Source organism: Balaenoptera borealis (genome assembly GCF_965194805.1).
Source record: "Balaenoptera borealis genome assembly, chromosome: 1".
In the NCBI taxonomy this organism is placed as follows: domain Eukaryota; kingdom Metazoa; phylum Chordata; class Mammalia; order Artiodactyla; family Balaenopteridae; genus Balaenoptera; species Balaenoptera borealis.
In genome coordinates, this window is record NC_138860.1 from 60,842,516 (window position 1) to 60,865,747 (window position 23,232).

The 23,232-nt window shown below is 34.8% G+C and overlaps 1 protein-coding gene, 1 long non-coding RNA gene and 1 pseudogene across 9 annotated transcripts in view; 1 reads left to right on the forward strand and 2 right to left on the reverse strand.

Moving 5' to 3' along the window:
- LOC309636198 overlaps positions 1-23,232 on the reverse strand; it is a 937,790-nt gene that overhangs the window by 61,691 nt on the left and 852,867 nt on the right. The window lies entirely within an intron of this gene.
- The window catches only part of CCDC181 (coiled-coil domain containing 181), a 56,048-nt gene that overhangs the window by 7,149 nt on the left and 25,667 nt on the right, over positions 1-23,232 (forward strand). For 4 of the 7 annotated variants that reach the window (XM_082391282.1, XM_082391279.1, XM_082391280.1 and 1 more), the window contains 4 exons: positions 1,306-2,256; positions 6,523-6,669; positions 18,598-18,752; positions 20,489-20,695. In XM_082391282.1, coding sequence (XP_082247408.1) covers positions 1,306-2,256; positions 6,523-6,669; positions 18,598-18,752; positions 20,489-20,651 — 1,416 coding nt within the window. In that variant the 3' untranslated portion in view covers positions 20,652-20,695. Of the gene's footprint in view, positions 1-54; positions 124-1,305; positions 2,257-6,522; positions 6,670-18,597; positions 18,753-20,488; positions 20,696-23,232 lie in introns of those variants that run through there. The other 3 variants (XR_014244430.1, XM_082391278.1, XM_082391281.1) reach the window with 2 other exon arrangements.
- On the reverse strand, positions 20,953-23,182 carry LOC309632976 (small nuclear ribonucleoprotein-associated protein N pseudogene; annotated as a pseudogene). The gene has a single exon. The product of its transcript is annotated as a small nuclear ribonucleoprotein-associated protein N pseudogene (transcript).

Sequence of the window (23,232 nt, forward strand, 5' to 3'; positions counted from 1 at the left end):
TCGCCTGCCATGTGTCAGAGGCTGTTCTAAGTGCTGAGGATACAGCAGTGGTCAAAACAGAAAGCTGTAATGAGTCTTGCTCATTCTGGTGGATTATTACAATCACTTTTTCCTTTGCGGCTGGTAGGAAAAATGGATGACAGAGCTTGAAACAGGGGTGAGGGTCGGGGGAAGATTTTATTGTGGTGGGTTTTACAAAGAAGTGAAAGCTAAAGGAGAATTTGGAAACAGATACTATAGAAATGAGCCAGAGAATCAAATAAGGCTAAAAAGAAAAATTACAAGGCAGAGATCTTAGTTGGTCTTAGTTATTTGGTAGTCATTTTAGGGGGTCAGGTTTATTTACTTATTGGACATACAGCAGTGTTGTACAGGTTAGGAAGAAGAGGCTGTTAGAAATGGTGACTGAGCTAGTAAAAGAGGAAGGGAATTTTAAGGGGTTGAAGAGAGCAGGAAAGAGTAGCTCCCATGGAACTCTTTCAGGAGGAGAGAATTGTCTGAGAAAGAGAAAAAATTATATATTTTAGGGGCAAAGTGTTTGGTAGGTGAGGATACATGTTTGTAGGAGAGATGCTAGGTAAGAAACCATTAGTTAGAAACAGATGTGGAGCAGGGTTTTGTGATGTGATAATGCTGGTTTACTGTTCATGTGGAATTAAATTTTTTAAAAAAGTAAGACCAAGTTATATAATGGTGTTTAACATAGATTATTAGAGCCTCTGAAGATAGCTGAAGAAAGAAAATCTGATCCAGAGCTAAAACTTGACCTGATATTTGGGTATAGGTCCTGCAGAAAATAGCAGCAATACTAATCTGAAAAGATTATAGGAACCTCAAAATTATTAGTACTTGACCAAAGGCAGTGACCTTATAATGGTCCTGGGGAGAAAGATATCTTTTTGAAAAATACAAATATTACAAGGAGAAAACATTTAGAAATATATTCTTCTGAAACTGTAAAGAGAGGAAAATTTTATAGAGGGAGGAATATTAAAATAATATTGTACTATTTATAGGTACATTTTTATACATTGGCATAAAATAAAAAAAAAAAAAACCGGTCTAGTACTTAGCAACATCAAATTCAAATTTAGAGTTAAATTTTTCCTGAAGTGCTTTTCCCTTGGGGTGCTCATAAATATGAATTAGAAAATTATGAGTGAAGTATGAGCAGGAAGCATGTAAATTTTCCCACTTATAAAATAAATTACATGAGTATGAAAATCCATTTTGGATTGTCTACATATAAATGGACAAAAGAGTGTCAATTTTTACTGAAAACAAATCTCAACTCTGTTTTTCTAGATGGCTTGTGGGAATGAAGAGAATATTAACCAAGCCTTAGAAGAGAATGAAACAGAAATAGAACATACCAAGCAGCTTTCTGATCCTGACAAATCTTTCAAGGATGAGGTTTCATCAAGAAGAAATGACTTCATTTCTGTACCAAGTATTCAACCTTCTGATCCCATATCAGATTCAGACAGTGAAAACTCTTTACAGGAATCCAAACTAGAAAGCCAGCAAGACCTGGAGGAGGAAGAGGATGAGGAAGTAAGGAGATATATTATGGAGAAAATTATACAAGCCAACAAGCTTCTACAAAATCAAGAACCCGTGAATGATAAAAGGGAACGAAAACTTAAATTCAAGGACAAATTAGTTGATTTGGAAGTTCCTCCTCTGGAAGACACTGATACTTACAAAAATTATCTTGAAAATGAAAGTAATGTGTCTGGAAAACTGTCTCAGTTATGTATTTCCAATGAATTTGGACAAGAAAATGTGCTCCTGTCACTTACTGATGGAAATTCTGAAGAAAACAAGGATAGGAAAATACTAGTAGAGAGAGATGGAAAGTTTGAACTTCTGAATTTACAAGACATTGAGAGTCAGGGGTTTTTGTCCCCCATTAATAATGCTAATTATACAGAAAATGAACCTCAGCAGTTGTCACCCATACCTCCCAATTTATCTGTCAGTGGAGTCAAGAAAGAAGAGCCAATAGCAACAATTCATGCTCTAGCTCACTCAACAACAGAAGAGCAACTGGCTTATATCCCTCAGCCACCAGCCAACCCCAACACTCATCCAGGTTCTGCTGCCAACTCAGATCGAAGTAAGGGGAATGGAAAATCTAATCATAGGACACGGTCTGCAGATGTATCTCCAGTGACCTCAACATACCGTCTCTCTCCTCGACAGAAAGAACTGCAAAAACGACTAGAACAAAAGAGAGAAAAGCTAAAGAGAGAGGTGAGAGCACAAGTGGGCATTATATTGAAAGTAGAATATGTTTTTATGTTTTATAAATGCTGTAGGAATTGAAATGGTTCTTCAAATTATTTTATATATCTACTTGCTTGTTTTGTTTCTCTTTTGTTAGATTAAGTGGTTAAGTGTTAAGAATCTGTGTTTATGGAACAAGCACCGTGATTACCTTGGTCCTTTCTTGTAAGGATCACAAAAGCATAGTAATGAATGAAAGTTAGAGCTAGAGGAGACCTCAGTGATGACTTCATCTGATCCTTTCATTTTAAAGGTGAGGCTCAGAGAAGTTAAGTGACTGCTGAAAGTAATCTTGTTATGAGGTAGGTGAAAATCAGATGTCAGATGAAAAAATGAAGGCACAAATTTGTTGGGGTTTAGGAGGCAACAGGTGGGACTGGATTATATTCTCTGGTGTGTGTGTGTATATTTCATATATCTTCCAGGCCTACTGATGGAAGACATTTTCACATATTGAGGTATGGGGAAGTCATTCTGGCTTATACATAATTTGTCTTGAACTTTATGCTAACTAGAACAGCCTGTCTTATGACCTGTAAAGCATACATTGTACATCTGCTTTCACCGTTAAAGAAAAAAAAGAATGTATTTACCAGATTGCTTAGAATGTCCACTTTGAAGATAGGATAAATGCTCCCCCACTTCCCATGATACCAATGCTAGTACTCCTTTGAAGATGAGGTTCCCTTCCCAGACACCAAGGTCATACTGACTTACTGTGTACATGTTAATCTGTCTCTTTTGAAACCTTGAAGGGATGTACGCCTCTCACGCTTGATGTTTGTTCTTTGTTCTGACAAGATATAAAACTATGGTCCAAGCATCCAGAATGGCACTGGGTGGTCATTGTGGATGTGGTTTCAGATGTATTCCTGTATCACCGAGAACTTGAATTTTTTGAACTGTATCAAATTCAAGTATATCAGCAGACCTTTCCAAAATAATATCTGCCAGCTGCAACCTTATGCTCTCAAGGTCTCCCCTTGAGATACCATTTCAGATACCAACCATTTCAGATACCAACTGATCCTTGCTTAACAAGCACCCTTATTTCTTGCCAGCTTCAATCCTAGTTCTTGACAAACAACTTATGTAACTTTGCAGTTTTTGCTTATATATATGCCTCCCCCATTTTGTAGTCCAGTGGAACACCATTCAAGTGCTTCTTGAATTTGTGTCTCCTGGGCTATAGTCCTTAGTTTGGCTGGAATAAAACTCTTTTCTATTCCTATTACAGATTATTTTCGTCAACATTACAATTCCTTGATTTCAGGGGTTTTAGTTTTAGATTAAGAATAGAACCTCATAATCTAAATGAAATGTCTCCAAAATGCCATACAGAATCCAAAATTATTATTATTTTGGGATTTTTTTTTTGCTCTTAAATAAAAATATTTTATAATTCAAAATTCTAGGTACTAAAACTGGGGGATTTTCTCTAAATTACTTAAATCAGCACCCTGGTTCTCTGTTTTACTGGATACCTGATAGCATGAAGCTGAACCATATGAAATGTCTAACTGTAAATACCAAACTGCAACAGAATCACAGTTAATAGAACCTTACAATTAGAAGAAACCTTAGAGATTATTTTACAGGTGAGAAAACTATAGTCTAGATAGTTTAAATAACTTTACTGAAGTCCCTCAACTTGTCTGTAGCAAAGTCAAAATCCCAGTTTTCTTGTCATTTGTTGAGAAATGGTATATTTTCTCCTTATGTAGGAAATTATGGAAATTTCTGGCATTTAAATCAAACTCACATTAGCAGAAAAAGATAAAAAAATGTAGTTAGTAAGAATGTGTCACCTATAGCACACTCAGGTAGGAATCTGAAAGGGTGCATACTTAATACAATTTTGCTTACTTGGGTACTGAAATCTGAACTCTAACGGCCAGACTCAGCTTACTTGGTTCAGGTATATAATAGGTACCTAAAGGATCTGTTAACTCAGAACTTTATGATAACACAAAAGAATTTGTTGAGAATAACTGAACTATATGTTTGCTGTACACACACATACATCTATGTGTATTTGAGTATATACTTCTGTAAAAGTTATGCAGGAGGTTTTATATAATTTCAGTGTCTTTTCACCAATGAATTAATGGTAATCTTTAACTGGTATGACTGATGGATAGTTCTGTTTTTCTTTTGATCCTCTTTTTTAGGTGTCAAACGCTATGTTTTGGGATATACTTTTCTCATGTCAGGATCCTCATAACTAAATTTCCCTTTGCTTATGTACTTGCTGAAGGCATTGTCTTTAAGTGCTAAGACTTTAAAATATTTTTAGTTGGTTTCAGGGGAAGGCTTTCCTTTTTTATGCCCAGCAAAATATTTGCTGGGTTGGGCAGCTATACTCCATCTCTCTACACTAAGTGCATCATTTCATTGTTCTCTTTGGCAACTGTAGTATCTGTGCTTTGGCTGATATCTTCTGTATAAGCCAGCTGTTCTGTCTGGAAACATAATTGTATTACAATACTGTCTATATTCATGCAAGGCATCCAAAATCCTTTTGGTAAAAATGAACTTAAATATAAAATTTAATATTTAATAAATTCACATATTATATAATGTAAGCTCCTTTAGGGCTTAGAAAATAGTATACTGGTATTTTAAAAGACATTTTATGCTGTTAATTGGATAGAATTTTTCCGTTCCTTCCTATATTTTGTTCAATCAAAAAGAATTAGAAGGGCTTGCTATATTGTCAAAATGTAAGGAAAGAACTCTGAATTCCATTATTTGAAAACAGTTTAAACATGGATTCTATAATTCAGTTTATTTCCATGCTAAAATTTTAGTATTGGAAGAGACTTAAGAGCTTGTTAATACAACTTCATTTTATAGATGAGAATACTGAGTTAAGTGGTTTGCCCAAATTGACATATTATGATGGCAGTATGATTGTTAATCAGATCTCCTAACTTCTAGCTTGGTGCTGTTTCCACTATGACATGCTGCTTTGTTCCCAGTAACTATTTTATAACTCTTCATAACTGGTTTATACTTAAACCAGTGAGGTACTCTCACTTCTAGTTTAAGTAACTCTCTTTTATAACATTAGTTGAATAATGCAGTTTTAAAAGTGCATTTGGTTCTCATAGTTAACTAATTACTTAAATATTTTTCTGATAGCAGAAATGTTACTTTATGATTATACACTAGTTGAAAATATTTTTAAACATTATAATAAAAAATCTCAAACACATACAAAGGTGCAATTAACCCCTGTGTCTCCATTACCCAGATTCAAAAGTCATTTGAGATGTTGGCATCTTTGCTTCATCTCTTCCTTTTTTGGCTGAGGTATTTTTTTTTTAATTAATTAATTAATTAATTAATTTTTGGCTGTGTTGGGTCTTCGTTGCTGTGCACGGGCTTTCTGTAGTTGCGGCGAGCCGGGGCTACACTTCGTTGCGGTGCGTGAGCTTCTCATTGCGGAGGCTTCTCTTGTTGCAGAGCATGGGCTCTAGGTGCACGGGCTTCAGTAGTTGCAGCGCGTGGGCTCAGTAGTTGTGGCTGGTGGGCTCTAGAGTGCAGGCTCAGTAGTTGTGGTGCACGGGCTTAGTTGCTCCGCGGCATGTGGGATCTTCCCGGACCAGGGATCGAACCCACGTCCCCTGCATTGTTAGGCGGGTTTCTTAACCACTGTGCCACCAGGGAAGTCCCTGGCTGAGGTATTTTTAAAGCAAGTCCTAGACAGCCCATCATTGCTACTTGTACACTTCAGAAATGATTGTACATGTCAGAAAGAAAATGTTTATACCATTTTGTTTTGTAACCACAATGCCGTGTATCACAATTAGCAAATTTAACAATAATGTAAAAAATTTTAAGATTTAAGATGTTTATAGACCCCATGTAGTGCTTCTAGAGTGTGGTGTTTTTTTCTCTTTTGCACAGCTGCAATTGGAGGAGTTAAATACCAAGAATAAACTAGGAAGTGAAGGAGAGATCCAAGGAATTCTTGAACAGCATGTTGTATAATGTAGATCTATGTAATTGTAGACTTTATCTTGACAATTTAATTTATCTGAAAAGTCTTCATTTTTTTCCCTAAGCAAATTAGAGGTCCTGTTTTTTAGGGAGGCCCAATTTACAGATGGAAATTTTTAGGGGCAGGGAATCCTAATTTCAGACCTCAAAATGTATCTCTCTACTTTGATAACACATATATAATTTTATTAATTTTTCATTAATGTGTTTGGATATTCCTTCCACCAGGAAGAACAAAGGAAAATAGAAGAAGAGAAAGAAAAGAAAAAAGAGAATGACATGGTGTTTAAAGCATGGTTGCAAAAGAAGAGAGAGCAGGTCCTAGAAATGAGGAGAATTCAGCGAGCAAAGCAAATTGAAGACATGAACAGTAGAGTAAGTAAAACTTCTCTGCGAAAAACGAGTTCATACAGATATGAACGTTGAATTTATTTACAGAAGGGAGTCTATCAGACTAAAAACCCATGGAAGAAGTAGAAAAAGTGGTCCAAGAACTACCCTTGCAAAAGATGCCACATGCAGATGACTTACAATTAAATTCTAAGAAGGCTTGTAAAAATCAAATGATTCCTATTTTATTCAAACATTTATAGCACAGAAAAAGGAAAGCTACCAATTCATTTTTTTAAGATAGTATAACTTCGATATTTAAATAGGACAATGCACACAAAAACCCTACAGACTGGTCTCACAAGAGTAGACGTGTAGAAATCTTATGTGAAAAGTAACAAAGACCTCAAATTATTTAATTTTTTAAAGTTCAAAATATACAAAAAACCCAAGAGAAAGTAAAAAAATCATCTATATCCATACTATTTAAAAAATGTATATAGGGTAAAAATTGAAAATTCAATCCTAAGCCCTTCTAGGCTCATCCCCTAGTGGTAACCACTTTTAACAGTGTGCTGCAAATCCTTCCAGGTCTTATTTATATTTACATGTTTATCTGCTAAAAATTTATTATACGGTTTGCTTTTTTTTCACTCATTCATCAAGGACATATTTCTAGATCATTACATTTAGATCTTTCTTTTCAAATAGGTGCATGATATTCTACTCTTCAGAGGTAACTTAATTTATTAAACCATTCCTCATTTGTACATATTTAGATTGGTTCTAATACTGCTCTATTAATTAACAGTGCTGTTGTGAACACGTGCATTCTGTAGGAGAACATCAATATTCTGTAGGAGAGTTTCTTGGAAATTTATGACTTATTGGATGTCCAGAATGAAAGCTGTGGTTAAACATGCAAAATTAACCTCCTAAAAGGTCGTATCAATTTATAGTCCCTCCAGCAGTATAGAAGAGTGAATGTTTAACACATCCTGTCTAACATTGTACGTAGTTTATTTTCTTAATTTTTCTTCGAATTAATAATATACATTATTATTGTATATGAGCCTGTGTGTATTCTGTGAATTTCCTATTTATAGTCTTTTCTTTTTTGTTTTATTTTTCTTATTGCATTGTATATTAGAGATTTTAATCCTTTGTCTATTATGTCTGTAAATATGTTTTCCTAGGCTGACAAAATGATATATTTTTACATTTATTATGCCATTTGTAGAAATATTTAGCTTTTAAAATCTTGGGGTGGATGGTACCTTTTAAGGTAGTAGACCTGAAACCACAAACTAAAAGAGAAAATATTGAGAAATTTGTCTGCAACTGTATAGTAAAATAATACTATGCTATAACCAAGTAGGGTTTATTTTAGGAAGGAAATTATGGACCAATAATAACAAATCTATTAATATATTCAGTACATAATAGGTAGATAAAGGAGAATTTATGGTTATCTTGAAAGATATAGAAAGGGTATTTACTAGTATTTATTATAATTTATTTTTAAGTATTTCTAATAAAATGTGGGTTACAGTATAAATACCATCTTAGGAAATACTATAGGCATACCCATTAAAGTCAGAGATAGGTAAGGCTCCCCTCTATAATAAATAATTTTATTCTGGGAGTTCTATCCAATTTATTAAGAGAAAAGGAAATGAGGTATAAGTATTAGCAAAGTGGTGTTTTATATTATAAATATACAAAAATTTATAGTCTTTCTGTATTACAGCAAAAACCTCATAGAAAAATATAAAAGGGGAAGGAATATAGGCATATATAAAAAACTTTGAGCTGAACAGGAATGTGTAAGACCTCTATGGAGCGTCTTTGCAGGGGACCAAAAAGGTGAATTTGGCAAATGAAAACAATTATAATATTCCTAGATGGGGGGTAAAATATTATAAATATATGAGTTCTTTGCTAAATGAAAACAAATATGATACTCCTATAATATTCCTGGATGAATGAACTAAATATTAAAAAGATTTGGGTTCCTCCAAATTTACCTTTATATTTAATGTAATATCCTAAAAGCTGATTAGGACTTTTAAATTGTCATAATTGTTAGTGTTACTATTAATATTTATATTATTAAAGCAAAACTTTTGAATTTTCCAATAAAAAATGGACAAAGGATATGTATAGTAAGTTCAAATATGGATAAATATGGATGTCCATAATATATGAGAGCAAGATACAAATTTGGTAGAGTCAAAGAAAGGCCAATTTAAATTTTTTCATGTATTCGATAGATATTTTTTTAACTGCTTACTATATGACAGATGCTATTCTAGGCACAGCATGGAAAAAATAGGTTTATTTTTAATTAATTAATTAATTAATTAATTTGTTTGAGCTGGGTCTTAGTTGCGCCAGGTGGGCTCCTTAGTTGTGGCTCGAGGGCTCCTTAGTTGCAGCTTGCAAGCTCCTTAGTTGTGGCATGTGGGCTCCTTAGTTGAGGCATGCGGGCTCCTTAGTTGTGGCAGGCGAACTCTTAGTTGTGGCATGCATGTGGGATCTAGTTCCCTGACCAGGGATTGAACCCAGGCCCCCTGCATTGGGAGCATGGAATCTTAACCACTGCACCACCAGGGAAGTCCCAGAAAAATAGGTTTAGTCTATGTTTTATAACGCTCATCTAGTAGGGATTGAAAAAAAAATTTTAAGTCTCAATATAAAATAAATTTATAATTATAAATAGTGATGAATGCTATGAAAAAAAGGAGCTATGAGAGATCATAATGAGGGAAATATGTGCATCAGGAAAGATTTTTCTGTTGAGTAAAGTAGAAGTAGAAATTAGGCCAAGAATTAGAGGAATTTGTTTTAAGCCAGGAGAACATGTGAGAATGCCTGAGACAGGAACTAACCTGGTGAGTTTGAGAGGATCCAGAAAGTGAGTAGGAATCAGATCATGTGGCATGTTGGGGTCTATAATTTTGTATTTAATCCTGTCATGGGAAGCCACTGAGATTATTTAAACAGAGGAGTGATACATTAGATTTGCAATCCCACAAGATCACTCTGACTGCCATGCTGTGAATGGATTGGAGGGGGCAAGAACAGATATGCGGAGAGCACTTAGAAAGCATATATAGTTGTCTAGGTGAGAAATGATGGTGACTTGGGCTAGAATGATAACAGCAGAGAGAGAGAGAAAGAGAGATGTGAAATGTGATATTTGTTTTAGAGTATTAATTGAAGGAACTTCATAATTAACTAGATATGTGAGTGAGGAAGAATGAGGTGTAAAGAGAATACACCAGCTTTCTCTTCTGAGCAACTTGGTGGGTGATGGTGCCACTCACTGGAGCGGTAGAAAAGATACTGATTGGGGGAAATTATCATTTCAGTTGCTGAGTTTGAAGTACCTACAAAAATTTCAGGTAAAGATGTTGAAGATTGACTGAAGAAATGTGTCTAGTATTCAGGACAGAGGTTGGGACTGGAAATATGAATGAGAAGATTAGTGATTTCAAAGATGGGGATGTGGATGTGGCTATTGGAGTGGGTGGCAAGTGCAGTGAAGAAAGGCGGGGGCTTCCCTGGTGGCGCAGTGGTTGAGAATCTGCCTGCCAATGCAGGGGACGCGGGTTCGAGCCCTGGTCTGGGAGGATCCCACATGCCGCGGAGCAACTGGGCCCGTGAGCCACAACTACTGAGCCTGCGCGTCTGGAGCCTCTGCCCCGCAACAGGAGAGGCCGCGATAGTGAGAGGCCCGCGCACCGCGATGAAGAGTGGCCCCCGCTTGCTGCAACTGGAGAAAGCCCTCGCATAGAAACGAAGACCCAACACAGCCAAAAAAATAAAGTAAATAAATAAACAAGTCAGGAGCTCTAAAAAAAAAAGAAAGGCGTAGAAAATGAAAAAATGAAAAATCTGTGAGGCTGGATGTCGAATGGCTCATTCACTTAGTTGTAAGTGTTACTTGGGATTAGGATGGAGAGGTACATTGAGCCAGTTGTGACCAGAGATTGTTAGAGTAATATAGTCAAATAATACAAATATCAAAGGAGTGTGGCTTTACTTAAGAGTAGAGAAGAAGTAGTTCTCTACTCTTCAGGAGTTCTGAAGAAGTATGAAGGAATAAAGAGTATATTAACTTCTTCACCAGACCTCTGAAGTACCTGAAGTATGGCAAAAAATGCAGCTTCCATTTAAGAGAGAAAAGCTGTGTCTTACGGGAGAATCAGGATTTGGGTAAGAAAGGAGGTTTAAGGCCAGGGTCCTAGCAATGGTTTGGGAGAATGAGGGATGTTTGGAAGTCTTTATATTATTGAATGGGAATTGTAGAGAAGAAACTAGAAAGATTTTGGAGGGAGTGAAGGAATTTGAGATTGGGTAGGTTAGAAGGATAGCACATTACTGTAGTATTTAAGAGTAAAGAAGTTGAGAGGAGCTTATGTTTCAATCACTGACCAAGAAAAACCCCTGTGACTGCACTGCTGATAATTTCCTGGGGGATGACGGACCTTCAGGTCTCATGGCATTCAGCCTAATGTTATATTTTTATTGGGCATTTGTAAAAATAAATGCACCTTAATTTTCTATTGTGTTCTATTTAGAGATAATAAAACTTTGAATTATATTCTCTAAAAACATGAGCCACATTGAACTAATTAAAAATTTTTTTGGTTAGAAGATATCATGGTTATATATTTCCCTTTGGTATTTTAATTTTTTGCTATATTTTAAGTCTGTCTCAAAAATTAACTTTAGCTAGAAATTATATCATAAACGAATAATATTCTGAGGAACTTCTGTGAAATTTGTCTCTACTGAAGCTGAGCTATAGTATACTTTGGCAGTTGATTAATTTGGCTTATTAATGCATTGTGATAGTAAGTGTATTTTGCTGGTCACTTCTGTGGGATATTTTGTATAATGTGAGTCATCGTTTCCAGAAAATATCTTTACAATATATAGATTGTGGAATGACCTATTTTACATTGAATTAAAAATGCTTTTAGGCGATGGAATTTTTATTGCCATTTAAGGAGAAATAGCTAAAAATGTCTTTCCATCTTTGTAATGAGCTTTGCTTCTCTTGGTCAGTGTTATATATAAATGATACGTGTGCACTGTATGTATATACACACATATGTAAGCATATGTATGTGTGTCATCACTCTATCTAGGTGAACTCTCCGTGGACACTTGCATACATTTTGTATTCTACATTTGGATGTTGTGTTGTATTAATGTCAATGGGCTGAAGTTGGTCGATAATGTTGTTTAAATCTTCTATATCCTTACTGTTTTCCCCCTCTTCTATGAAGTACTGAGAAAGTTATGTTAAACTATCATTGTGTACTTGTCTATTTCCCTTCTAGTTCCATTGGGTTTTGCTTCATATTTTTAAAAGTTTTGTGTGTATGCATTTATGAATTTATGTCTTCCTGATTGAATGACATTTTCACATTATGAGTCCCTCTTATCTTGAAATCTACTTTGATGTTAATGAAGTCACAGTAACCTTCTTATGTTTAACATTTGCATGTTATAGCTTATTTCATATTTTAATTTCAATTTATCTGTCTTTATATTTGAAGAGTTACTTGTGCAAACAGCATATATTTGGATCTTTTAATCCAGAAATTTGTTACTTTTAACAGGAGTTCATTTATATTTAATTATAATTATTGATAAGGGTAGGTTTTAAGTTTACCATCTTGATATTTGCTTTCTATTTGTTCCATTTGTTTTTAACTCCATTATTCATCTTTTTTCTGCCTTCTTACAGAGATTAATCAAATATTTAAAAAATGTTCCATTTTATTTTCTTATTGGCTTTTAGTTATACCTCTGAATTATTTTTGAAATCATTGCTTTAGGGATTATGATATGTATATACTAAATCATTATCAGAAATAGATTGTTTTTGAAGTTTTTTTAAAATTTGATATGGAATTTTGGGTTGACAGTTTTTTGGGTTTTTTTTCCTTTCAGCACTTTACAGATGATGTTCAGTGGTTTTCTTGCATCCATTGTTTCTAATTAGAAGTCAGTTGTAATTCTTATCATTGTCCCTTTGTATGAAATGTTTTTTCTGTGGCTACTTTAAACTTTTTCTGATGTGAATTTCAGCAGTTTAGTAGATGTGTGACTCTCTTTGAATTTGACTAACTTGGGCTTTGCTGAGCTTCTTGTATCTGTAAGTTGATGTTTTATACCAAATTTGGGAAATTTTTGCCCACTATTTTTACAAATATTTTTTTCTGCCCTATTATCTTTCTCTTATTATTCTGGAAATCCAGTTTTACATATGATAGGATACTTGTTGTTATCTCAGATGTTACTCAGGTTCTGTTTGTTAAAACATTTTTTCTTTTTTCAGCTTGCATAATTTCTATTGATCTATCTTCTGGCATTGACATCACTTAGGCAATGTCCAATCTACTGTTAAGCTCGTTCAGGGAATTTAGGTTGTTTTTTGTCTTTTAAGTTTCTATTTCTTTTTTTGTGTGTATGTGTGATCTGTTTTTTATAGTTGTATTGAAATATAATTATAAATAAAATTGTAAGATAAAGTGTACAACATAATTTGATACACATATACATTATTTTTTTTTTTCACATATACATTATTAAAGGATTCCCCCCATTAAGTTGATTAACATATACATCACCTCCCCCGTTTTTGGAGAAAAGATTTAAGTTCTACTCTCTTGGGCAAATTTCAATTATATAATACAGTGTTATCAACTATACTCACCATATTATACATTAGATCTTCAGACTTCTTTCACCTTATAACTGAAAGTTTACACCCTTTTACCAACTTCTCCCTATTTCTCCCAACCCCACAGTTCCTCATAACCACCACTCTCCATTTCTATGAACTACACTTTTTTTTTAAGTTTCCACATGTAAATGGTGCTATGCAGTATTTGTCTCTGTCTGGCACTTATAATAAGTACTATATATATATATATATATATATATATATATATAAAATATATATTTATTATTATATATAATTCTTCACTTATAATAATGCCCTCCAGGTTCAGGTTCATCCATGTTATTGCAAGTTATAGAATTTCCTTCTTTTTGAAGGCTGAATAATATTCATGTGTGTGCATGCATGTGTGTGTGTGACATTTCTCAAGCCATTCATTCATCTACAAACACTTAAGTTGTTTTCATACTTTGTCTATTGTGAATAATGATGCAACGAACATGGGAGTGCAGATATCTCTTCCAGATAATGTTTTGTTTTGTTTTTCCTTTGGATATATACCCAGAAGTGGGATTGCTGGATCATATAATAATTCTATTTTTAATTTATTGAGGAACCTCCACACTGTTTACCATAACGGCTATACCAGATTACATCCCCACCAACCATGCACAAAGGTTCCCTTTTCTCCACATCCTTGCCAGCATTTGTTTTCTCTTGTCTTTTTTGATAATAGTCATCCTAACATGTATGAGATGATACCTCATGGTGGTTTTTGTTTGCATTTTCCTGATGATGAGTGATGTGGAGCATGTTTTCATGTACATGTTGGCCATTTGTGTATCTTATTTGGAAAAATGTCTATTTAAGTCCTTTGCCTATTTTGTAATTGGGCTTTTTTCTTTTTTGCTATTGAATTATATGAATTCCTTGTATATTTTGGATATAACCCCTTATTGGGCATGTAGTTTGAAAATATTATATCTCAGTCAATAGGTTGCCTTTTCATTTTGTTGAAGGTTCCCTTTGCTGATCACAAGCTTTTTAGTTTGATGTAGTCCCATTTAAAAATTATTGCTTATGTTGTCTTTGTTTTGCTATCAAATCCAAAAAATCATTTCTAAGAACAATGCTAAGGAGTTTATCCTTGATATTTCTTTCTAGGAGTTGTACTGTTTCAGGTCTTACACACAGTTTTTAATCCATATTGAGTTGATTTTTGTGTATGGTGTAAGATAGGTGTTCAGTTTCATTTTTTGTATGTAGCAATTCAGTTTTACCAATTTCATTTGTTGAAAAGACTGTCCTTTCCTCATTGTTATTTTTGGTTCCTTTGTTGAAAATTAATTACCATATATGCATGCGTTGATTTTGGGCTCTCTGTTCTGTTCCATTGAACTATGTATCTATTCTGTCAGTACTATAGTGTTTGATTACTTTAGCTTTATAATATAGTTTAAAATCAGGAAGTGTGATGCTTCCAGCTTTGTTCTTCTTTCTCAAGATTACACTGGATATTTGGATCTTGTACAAATTTTAGGATTTTTTTTTCTATTTTTGTGAAAAATTCCATTGGAATTTTTATGGGGATTATAATGAATTTTTAGATTGTATGGACAATTTTTAAATAGTATGGACATTTTAACAGTATTAGTTTTTCGAGTCCATGAGCATGGAATATCTTTCCATTCATTTGTATCTTTTTCAGTTTCTTTCATCAATGTCTTTTTGTTTTCAGCATATAGATCTTTCACCTCCTTAGTTAAATTTATTTCTAAGTACATATTTCATTCTTTGTGATGCTATTTTAAAAGGACTTATTTAATTGATTCTCTTTCAGATAGTTTGTTGTTAGTGTATAGAAACACAACTGATTTTTTTTATATTGATTTTGTCTCCTGCAACTTTACTGAATTGGTTTATTAGTTCTAACACTTTTAGGGCAGTGAAACCTTTAGGGTTTCTATATCATATAGAATAATATAATAATATGTAATCTGCAAATAGAGCAGTTTTACTTTTTCCTTTCTAATTTGAATGGCTTTTATTTCTTTTTCTTGTCTGATTGCTTCAGATAGGACTTCCAAAACTGTGTTGGATAAAAGTGGTGAGAATGGGCATCCTTGTCTTGCTCCTGATATTATAGGAAAAGCTTTCAGCTTTTCACTATTGTGTATGATGTTAGCTGTGGACTTGTGATATATAGCCTTTATTATATTCTCTTTATACCCAATTTCTTGAGAGTTTTTATCATGAAAAGATATTTTGTCAAATGCTTTTTTGCATCTATCCAGATAATCATATGATTTTTATCTTTCATTTTGTTAATGTGTATAACACTGATTGATTTGTAGATTTGAACCATCCTTACATTTCTGGAAAATCCCACCTGATCATGGTATATGACCCTTTCTAATATACTGCTGAATTAGCTTTTCTAATATTTCACTGAGTATTTTTACATCTCTGTTCATCAAGGATATTGGCCTCTAATTTTGTTTTCTTGTAGTATCCTTGTCTGGCTTTGGTATCACAGTATGCTGGCCTCATAAAATGGGTTGGAAGTGTTTTCTCCTCTTCTGTTTATTGGAAGAGTTTGAGAAGAATTGGTATTAATTCTTCTGTTGATTTTCTAGAAGCCATCTGGTCTTGGACTTTTGTTTTTTGGGAGATTTTTGATTACTGATTCAATTTCATTACTAGTAATCAGTCTATTCACATTTTCTATTTCTTCCTGATTCAGTCTCGGTAGGTTGTATGTTTCTAGGAATTTATTCATTTCTTCTGGGTTTTACAGTTTGTTGGTTTATAGTTGTTCATAATCGTCTTTTATGATCCTTTGTATTTCTGTACTATTAGTTGTAATGTCTCCTTTTTCATTTATAATTTTATTAATTTGAGTCCTCTCTTCTTTTGGTAAGTTTAGCTAAATGTTTGTCTAGTTATCTTTTTAAGAAATCAGCTTTTAGTTTCTTTGATCTTTTCTATTGTCTTTTTAGTTTCTGTTGTATTTATTTACACTCTGATCTTTGTTATTTTCTTCCTTCTACTAACTTTTGGCTTAGTTTATATCTCTTTTTCTAATTACACCTCAGGTGTAAAGTTAGGTTGGTTTTTTGATCTCACCTTCTTAGAACTGTCTTTGTTGCATCCCATAAGTGTTGGTATGTTGTACTTCCCTTTTCATTTGTGTCAGGCTATTTTTTGACTTCCCATCTGGTTTTTTCCTTTGACCCATTGGTTGCTCAGGAGCACGTTAATCTCCACATATTTGTGAATTTTCCAGTTTTCTTCTTGCAGTGGATTTTTGCTATTTACTGGTCATGCCAAGTATAATCCCTTCTCAGGTCCTTTGCCCTGTTACCATTGCTTGAAATACTCTTTTTCTAGATATCCCATAAATGGTTCCCTCACTTTCTTTTTTTTTTTTTTTTTTTAAATTTGTTTATTTTATTTATTTATGGCTGTGTTGGATCTTCGTTTCTGTGCGAGGGCTTTCTCCAGTTGTGGCAAGCGGGGGCCACTCTTCACCGCGCTGCGTGGGCCTCTCACTATCACGGCCTCTTTTGTTGCGGAGCACAGGCTCCAGACGCGCAGGCTCAGTAATTGTGGCTCACGGGCCCAGTTGTTCCGCGGCATGTGGGATCCTCCCAGACCAGGGCTCGAACCTGTGTCCCCTGCATTGGCAGGCAGATTCTCAACCACTGCGCCACCAGGGAAGCCCTCCCTCACTTTCTATCTATTGATAAATACCATCCTTTCTCCTCACCTCTCCCATTATTACTCTCTCTGACATATCAATCAGTCAATCAATCATATATTTTCATCTCCTTATCTTGAACAACACTGCCCTATACAGTTTTCTGTGATGATGGTAATATTCTATATCTGCAGCGTCCAATAAAGTAGCCACTAACCATAATGTGACTATTAAGTATTTGAACGTGACTGAGGCACTAAATTTCTAATTTTATTTAATTTAAGTAGCTACATGTGACTAGTGACTACTTTATTGTATAGTGCAGGTATGGAATGTATGAGAAAGGGAGGCTTGTTTTTTTTTCTTTGATGCATCCCAGTAGCTATGTGCATGTAGATACTCTGTGTAGTAGATACTCTGTAAATAGCTGTTGAATGAATAGATGAACAGTGATACCCATCAATTCTGTTTATCCCTGAATTCTTAACTCTTTTAATCTATAATTGCAGATTGAACACTTCTTAGTCATCTCCAGACATTCCCAAACTTTAAGTGTTCAGCAATGGTCCTGTAGGTCCGTGGGACCTCCTCACAAAGTTCTGCATTATACATCAAAGATCCTAAATTGTATAAATTATATAAATTAGACTGAAGCATACTGGGCAATATGGGTTACAGATAAAGGAAAATGCAAGGTGTAGGAGGTGGTCTTCTCTATCACAGAGTTCATATTTGGTGAAAGTATTAAATGAATGAATCTTTTCCTTTTGTGTTCTAGCCAGGCATCCATGTGAGTCATGCTTTTCCCAAGACTAAAGAGCCCCAAATCTTTCCCTTTGCTCTCTTTATTCTCCCAAATAAGAGGTCTTTCAGCTATCCCTGAATATAGTATCCATCATGAAGTCTGAAGAACCATACAATAAGCTGCTCCCACTAGCCCATTCTTTTGACAAAATCCTCATGGCTGTTATCCTTATGAAAAAGTTCTTATGGTTGAAAATTCTCACTGCCACCCTCCATAATAATAATTACAGTTTTGGAGATGGGCTTGGCAGTTAGATGCTCTTAAAACTTAAAAACGAAAGTAGAATTTAAAAGAAAGTTTGAGTAACACAAATGTTGGGTCATTGGTTTTCAATTCCAGTGGAGCTTCCATGGAGCTTCCTTCAGGAATTGATACCAAGACCTCAACTCACTCATACTGCCTATCCCCAACATTTCTTCAACCATGTTTTATGTGTATGTGCCGTTGTGCAAAATTATTTTATTTGTCAAAGGGCTCAGCTTTGAAAAGTTTGCAGATCACTTCATTTATTGATTACCTCAGTAAGACTTTTGAAAGAAGCCAGAGAGCAGTGAGTTCAATGTTGAATTTTCTGACTAAAGGGTTATCAATGTTGCTGATTCAAAGGTCATGTATTTGGTTTGGATGCAAGGAGCGCAAGTAATGAAATTGGTATTATTATGAAAAATTGGTGAGTAGGACGTGTTCCTATAGGGTCTTATAGGCAGGGCCTCAAAAAGTAGTTTTGGTTTCTTTAAATTAAGCAAAGCTTGTTTTTGTAAACAGCAGGAAAACAGAGATCCACAGCAAGCTTTTCGATTATGGCTTAAAAAAAAGCACGAAGAACAGTTGAAAGAAAGAAAGACAGAAGAACTGCGAAAGCAAGAGGAATGCTTATTCTTCCTTAAAGGAACAGAAGGCCGTGAAAGGGCCTTTAAACAGTAAGTCAAAGGCAGGGCATTTTTCCCCCTTCCTCATGGTCATTTTAGAAAGTTATATAGTCAATAAAACTTTAAAAAATTGATCTCATTACATACCTATTCAATTTTAAAGCCACAGTTTTAACAATATGTGAGAAAATTCTTTAACTCCATACTTTGCATAATATCTATACCATTTTTTCAAGGTATTTTTCAATACTAAAATTGTTTCTTATGGCACCAGTGTGATAACCTTTGATAGCTTACCATTGATTGATTGATTGATTTGTTCATTTCTTAGAGAAATAGGCCAAATATTGGTTACAGCTTCTCCTACACAGTCCTCAGGAAAACTTAATAAAGAGTTGCATTTACCAATAAATATTTTTCTGTAAAGAAAAGCATTCAGGCTGAGGAGGAAGATCTGTACAGACCAAATGAAAAGGAGATTTGGACACATATTTTGGTAATTTAAGGCAAACCTGGTCTCCCTTCAGTTGCCTGGGTGAGAGTCTGTATTACCTGGTTTATTCTGAGGAAACAGACATGGCTTCATAATTTTGCCAGCACACCTTGGGAGAGGGAGTGAATATTGTGTCCAGTTGTTTGAAGTTCACTTCTTTCTTTCATTTCTATCTTTTTTGCTATCTTTCTCTTTTTAGTTTCTTTGCCTCTTTCTTTCCTTTCCTTCTTTAAAAAAATATCCATATCCCTTTATTATAACAGATGCAGTGAATGTGCATTGTGGAAATGGAGGGGAATAAACTCACATTTTCATCACCCAGGAATCACTATTGTTAGCACTGTACTGCATAACTTCTAGATATTTCTCTGTACATATATTTACAGTTTTAAAATATAAATTGAGATCATACTGTATATACTGTTCTGCAATCTGCTTATTTTTGTTAATGATCTCATCTAATATCTAGCCTATAACCATTTTTTTCCCAATCGACCCCTAAATGACTACAGTTAATTTGCTCAAACTGATATCCAATTTCAAAACCACACAACATTAGATTATGAGGTTTCTTAAGTCTCTTTTATACTAATGTAGTTATTTATTTGTCTGGATTTATTTCTGAAAAAATTATATATACACACACACACCACGTATGCACTTTCATACCAGAGATGTGAGTATACAGTTATTTTTAATGTTATTTTACCTAAGCAAGTTTTATAGACTTAAATTTGTTAGAATATGGACTCTTCCTTCACCCTTTTTGATGTTTCTTATGCTTAGGCTTATTTTTCCATTTTAAGGGAGAACTATTTTATGCACTGAAAAGCAAGAGCTCTATAATTTCTCCACCAAGAAGAGCAAGGCGACATTTCTGCATGCTGGTATTCTGCATGCTGCTTAAGTAATGTTTTAGAATACAGTTAGTTGCAAAAAATAAGTTATTTGGTATCTTTCAAATACTTATTTGCTTAGAAAATCATATTTTTAAAAAAAGATAGGACCTATGTCACGTAAAATAGTGTGTTTATTACTTAAAAAAGGTTTTTAGTTGGCAGTTTCCTTATTAGACAAACTTAATTTCAAACATTTGATTCTAAATGTGACTATGCTTCCTTGTATGAGCCTTTGGTATAAGCCTGAAATTTTTCAGTTAATACTAATTTGTGTTATGAACAGAGCTTTTTAATCTAAAGAAATCCAATTTCCTTTGTCTGTAGTAATAACTTTATAGCATGAAGAGTATATTCAGGTTGATACTCAACAGGTCTGTTCATGTCTTTTTCTACAGATGGCTAAGAAGGAAACGGATAGAAAAACTAGCAGAGCAACAAGCTGTCAAAGAAAGAACTAGGCAACTCCGACTGGAAGCAAAGCGTTCTAAACAGTTACAGTACCACCTATATAATATGTCAGAAGCCAGATCTTTTCGTTTTACTGATCATTACAGCTGAAGGTATCTATTAAATACTTCATTTGGAAGCTGCTGTCCTCAAAATTTTGGATATCATTTCTTATGGCCTGTGTGCTTTGGTCATACTCTAAATTATGGAAATGCTATTTATCTTTTGGTAATGTTGATAGTGAATTTATCTTATTTCTTTTAACACTAGAGCAAAATAAATTTCTTCTCTCATAGCATTGTAATGTGTTATACCACCTCTTAGTCCATGCAAAGAATTGAACAACAAATGAACTCTACATTCCTTTACTTCTAAATTATTTTAACATTTCTAGCTGGAACAGACACAAAAAAGGGACAGATATCTATTCTTAGTTTCTGTTATCATTTAAAAAAAATGCAATAGAACATTTCATAAGGCAGGAGGAGTGACCTCTTAAACAAGCCTGGTTCAAGGCCTGATACAAAATCCTAATTATGTCAGATTTGAATTTGAATACCTATGGCAAGCTAAGCAGTAGGTTAGGCCTACTTCCACGTGTTCTTTTAAAAAAAAAAGATAGTAACAATTATGTATACTATTTTGGGTATGTTATACAAAATTATCCAGCTCTTATTGAGAGTTTATATAATGTGCCTGATATTGTTGTAAATGCTTTGCATAAATAATTTGATCTAATCCTTATAACAACCCTATTAGTCTTGCTTTGCAGATGAGGAAACCAAAGTACATAGGTGAGCAGTTTGCTCACAGATTCTGAGATCTGAATGATTGCAAAATCCTTTCTGTTAGTTATATTATAAAGCTTACATACCTTGGTAGACATTTGTGGGTATATAGGACTATACAGGAATCCAGTGTGTGGGAGAACAGTATTCTTGATATGTGTAAGAGCACTTAAGGAGTGGAGGACAAAGGCAAACATACAAGTGTGATGGGGAGTGGAGAATTGCTGTAGGAGTTCTGTTAAAGCTTCAAAAGACAAGGTTCTTATCAACTGGGTATTTGTACCTTAATCACTTGACCCTAAATTAGAAAACACAGAGAACTATTCAATCCTGTCTCAACTTCCTATAGCACTTTGAGCATACACCAGACAATTTAACATTTCATTATAACTAGTCTTGTGTTGTTTAAAGTTTATCCTTAATGATAAAAACCAATTTGGCATTTAAATATTCCACAACATTTTTACAAAAAAAGCTGTTGGAATTTTCATAAGGATTGCAGTGAATCTGTAGATGGGTTTAGGCACTATTGCCGTCTTAATGATAGTGTCTTCTAATCCATAAACACAGGATGTCTTTTCATTTAGTGCAGCAATGTTTTATAGTTTTCAGTGTACAAATTTTTCACCTACTTGGTTAAATTTATTCATAGATATTTATTCTTTTGGATTCTATTGCAAATGGAATTGTTTTCTTAATTTTCTTTATGGGTTGTATACTCAAAACACTAACATAGATGATTTTTGTGCATTGATATTGAACCCTGCAACTTTGTTGAATTTGTTTATTAGCGCTAAACTTTTCTGGTGATTTTTTTTTTTTTTTGCATTTTCTCTATATAGGATAATATCATTTGCAAATAGGGGTAGTTTTACTTCTTCCTATCCAATGGGATGCCTTTTATTTATTTATTTTTCTTGCCTGATTACTCTGGCTAACATGTCTAGTATAATGTAGAGTAGTAGTAGTGAAAGTGGGCATCCTTGTCTTTTTTTTCCCACAGTTTAATTGCTCTATGCATTTATTAGCTAATATTAATGCAGCAGAGGGGACAAAAGCTCACAAACACTCCACATATTTCACAAGACGCATTGCAGGAAACAAAGTGACTAAGAAGGATCAATAGTATCCTAGGGTCTTGGTGGACGCATTTCTGGAGGAGATGGACCTCTTATTTCTGGTGGAGGGGGGTCTCATTCCTGGAGGGGGCATGCCTATTGGCATTCCTCAAGTAGGGGGGAGCCCAATTGGTGGGCCCATGGGTGATCGTATACCAGGTGGAAGAGCCATAATTCCTAGAGGTGGGGTTGCTCGACCAACAGGTGTGGGGGCAGTCCCCCATCCTGGTGGATATTGAGTTGGGGCTCCAGCAATGCTGGCAGCAGCAGCAACTGCAGCAGCTGCTACAGTGCCTCTTCCCTGTGGGATCATTACCTGTTGGGATGGCCCCCAACCCCTCGGACAGGGCCTGCTAACCCAGGAGGAGCCTGGGGAATTTGAACATCAGCTGGACCATCTCTGTCAGCTGCCCTGCCAACTCCAGGGCCTCCTGCAGCTCCAGCAAGTGGTACCCAAGCAATGCCAGTATCTTTGGGGGGGTGGTCGCTCCACAGTCATGGAAAACAAGTTCCCCCCACGCAGCAACACCTGACCCAAAACCCGTTTTTCTTCATGCTCTGCCTGCTTCGCATTCTTTGGCTTGATCTTCCTGAACTCATCACAATCACAGAGGATCAAGTTCATATGCTTGTCAAAAGCCTTGAAGGTGCCAATGAAGATCTGGCCATCTTGCAGGATACATCTCATCCTAGAGTCAATGTGCTGCGGCATCTTGCTGCTCTTTCCCAGAGTCATGACTGCTGTTCCACCAAATCCAATACCTACAGGAAAGTTTTGGCATCCTT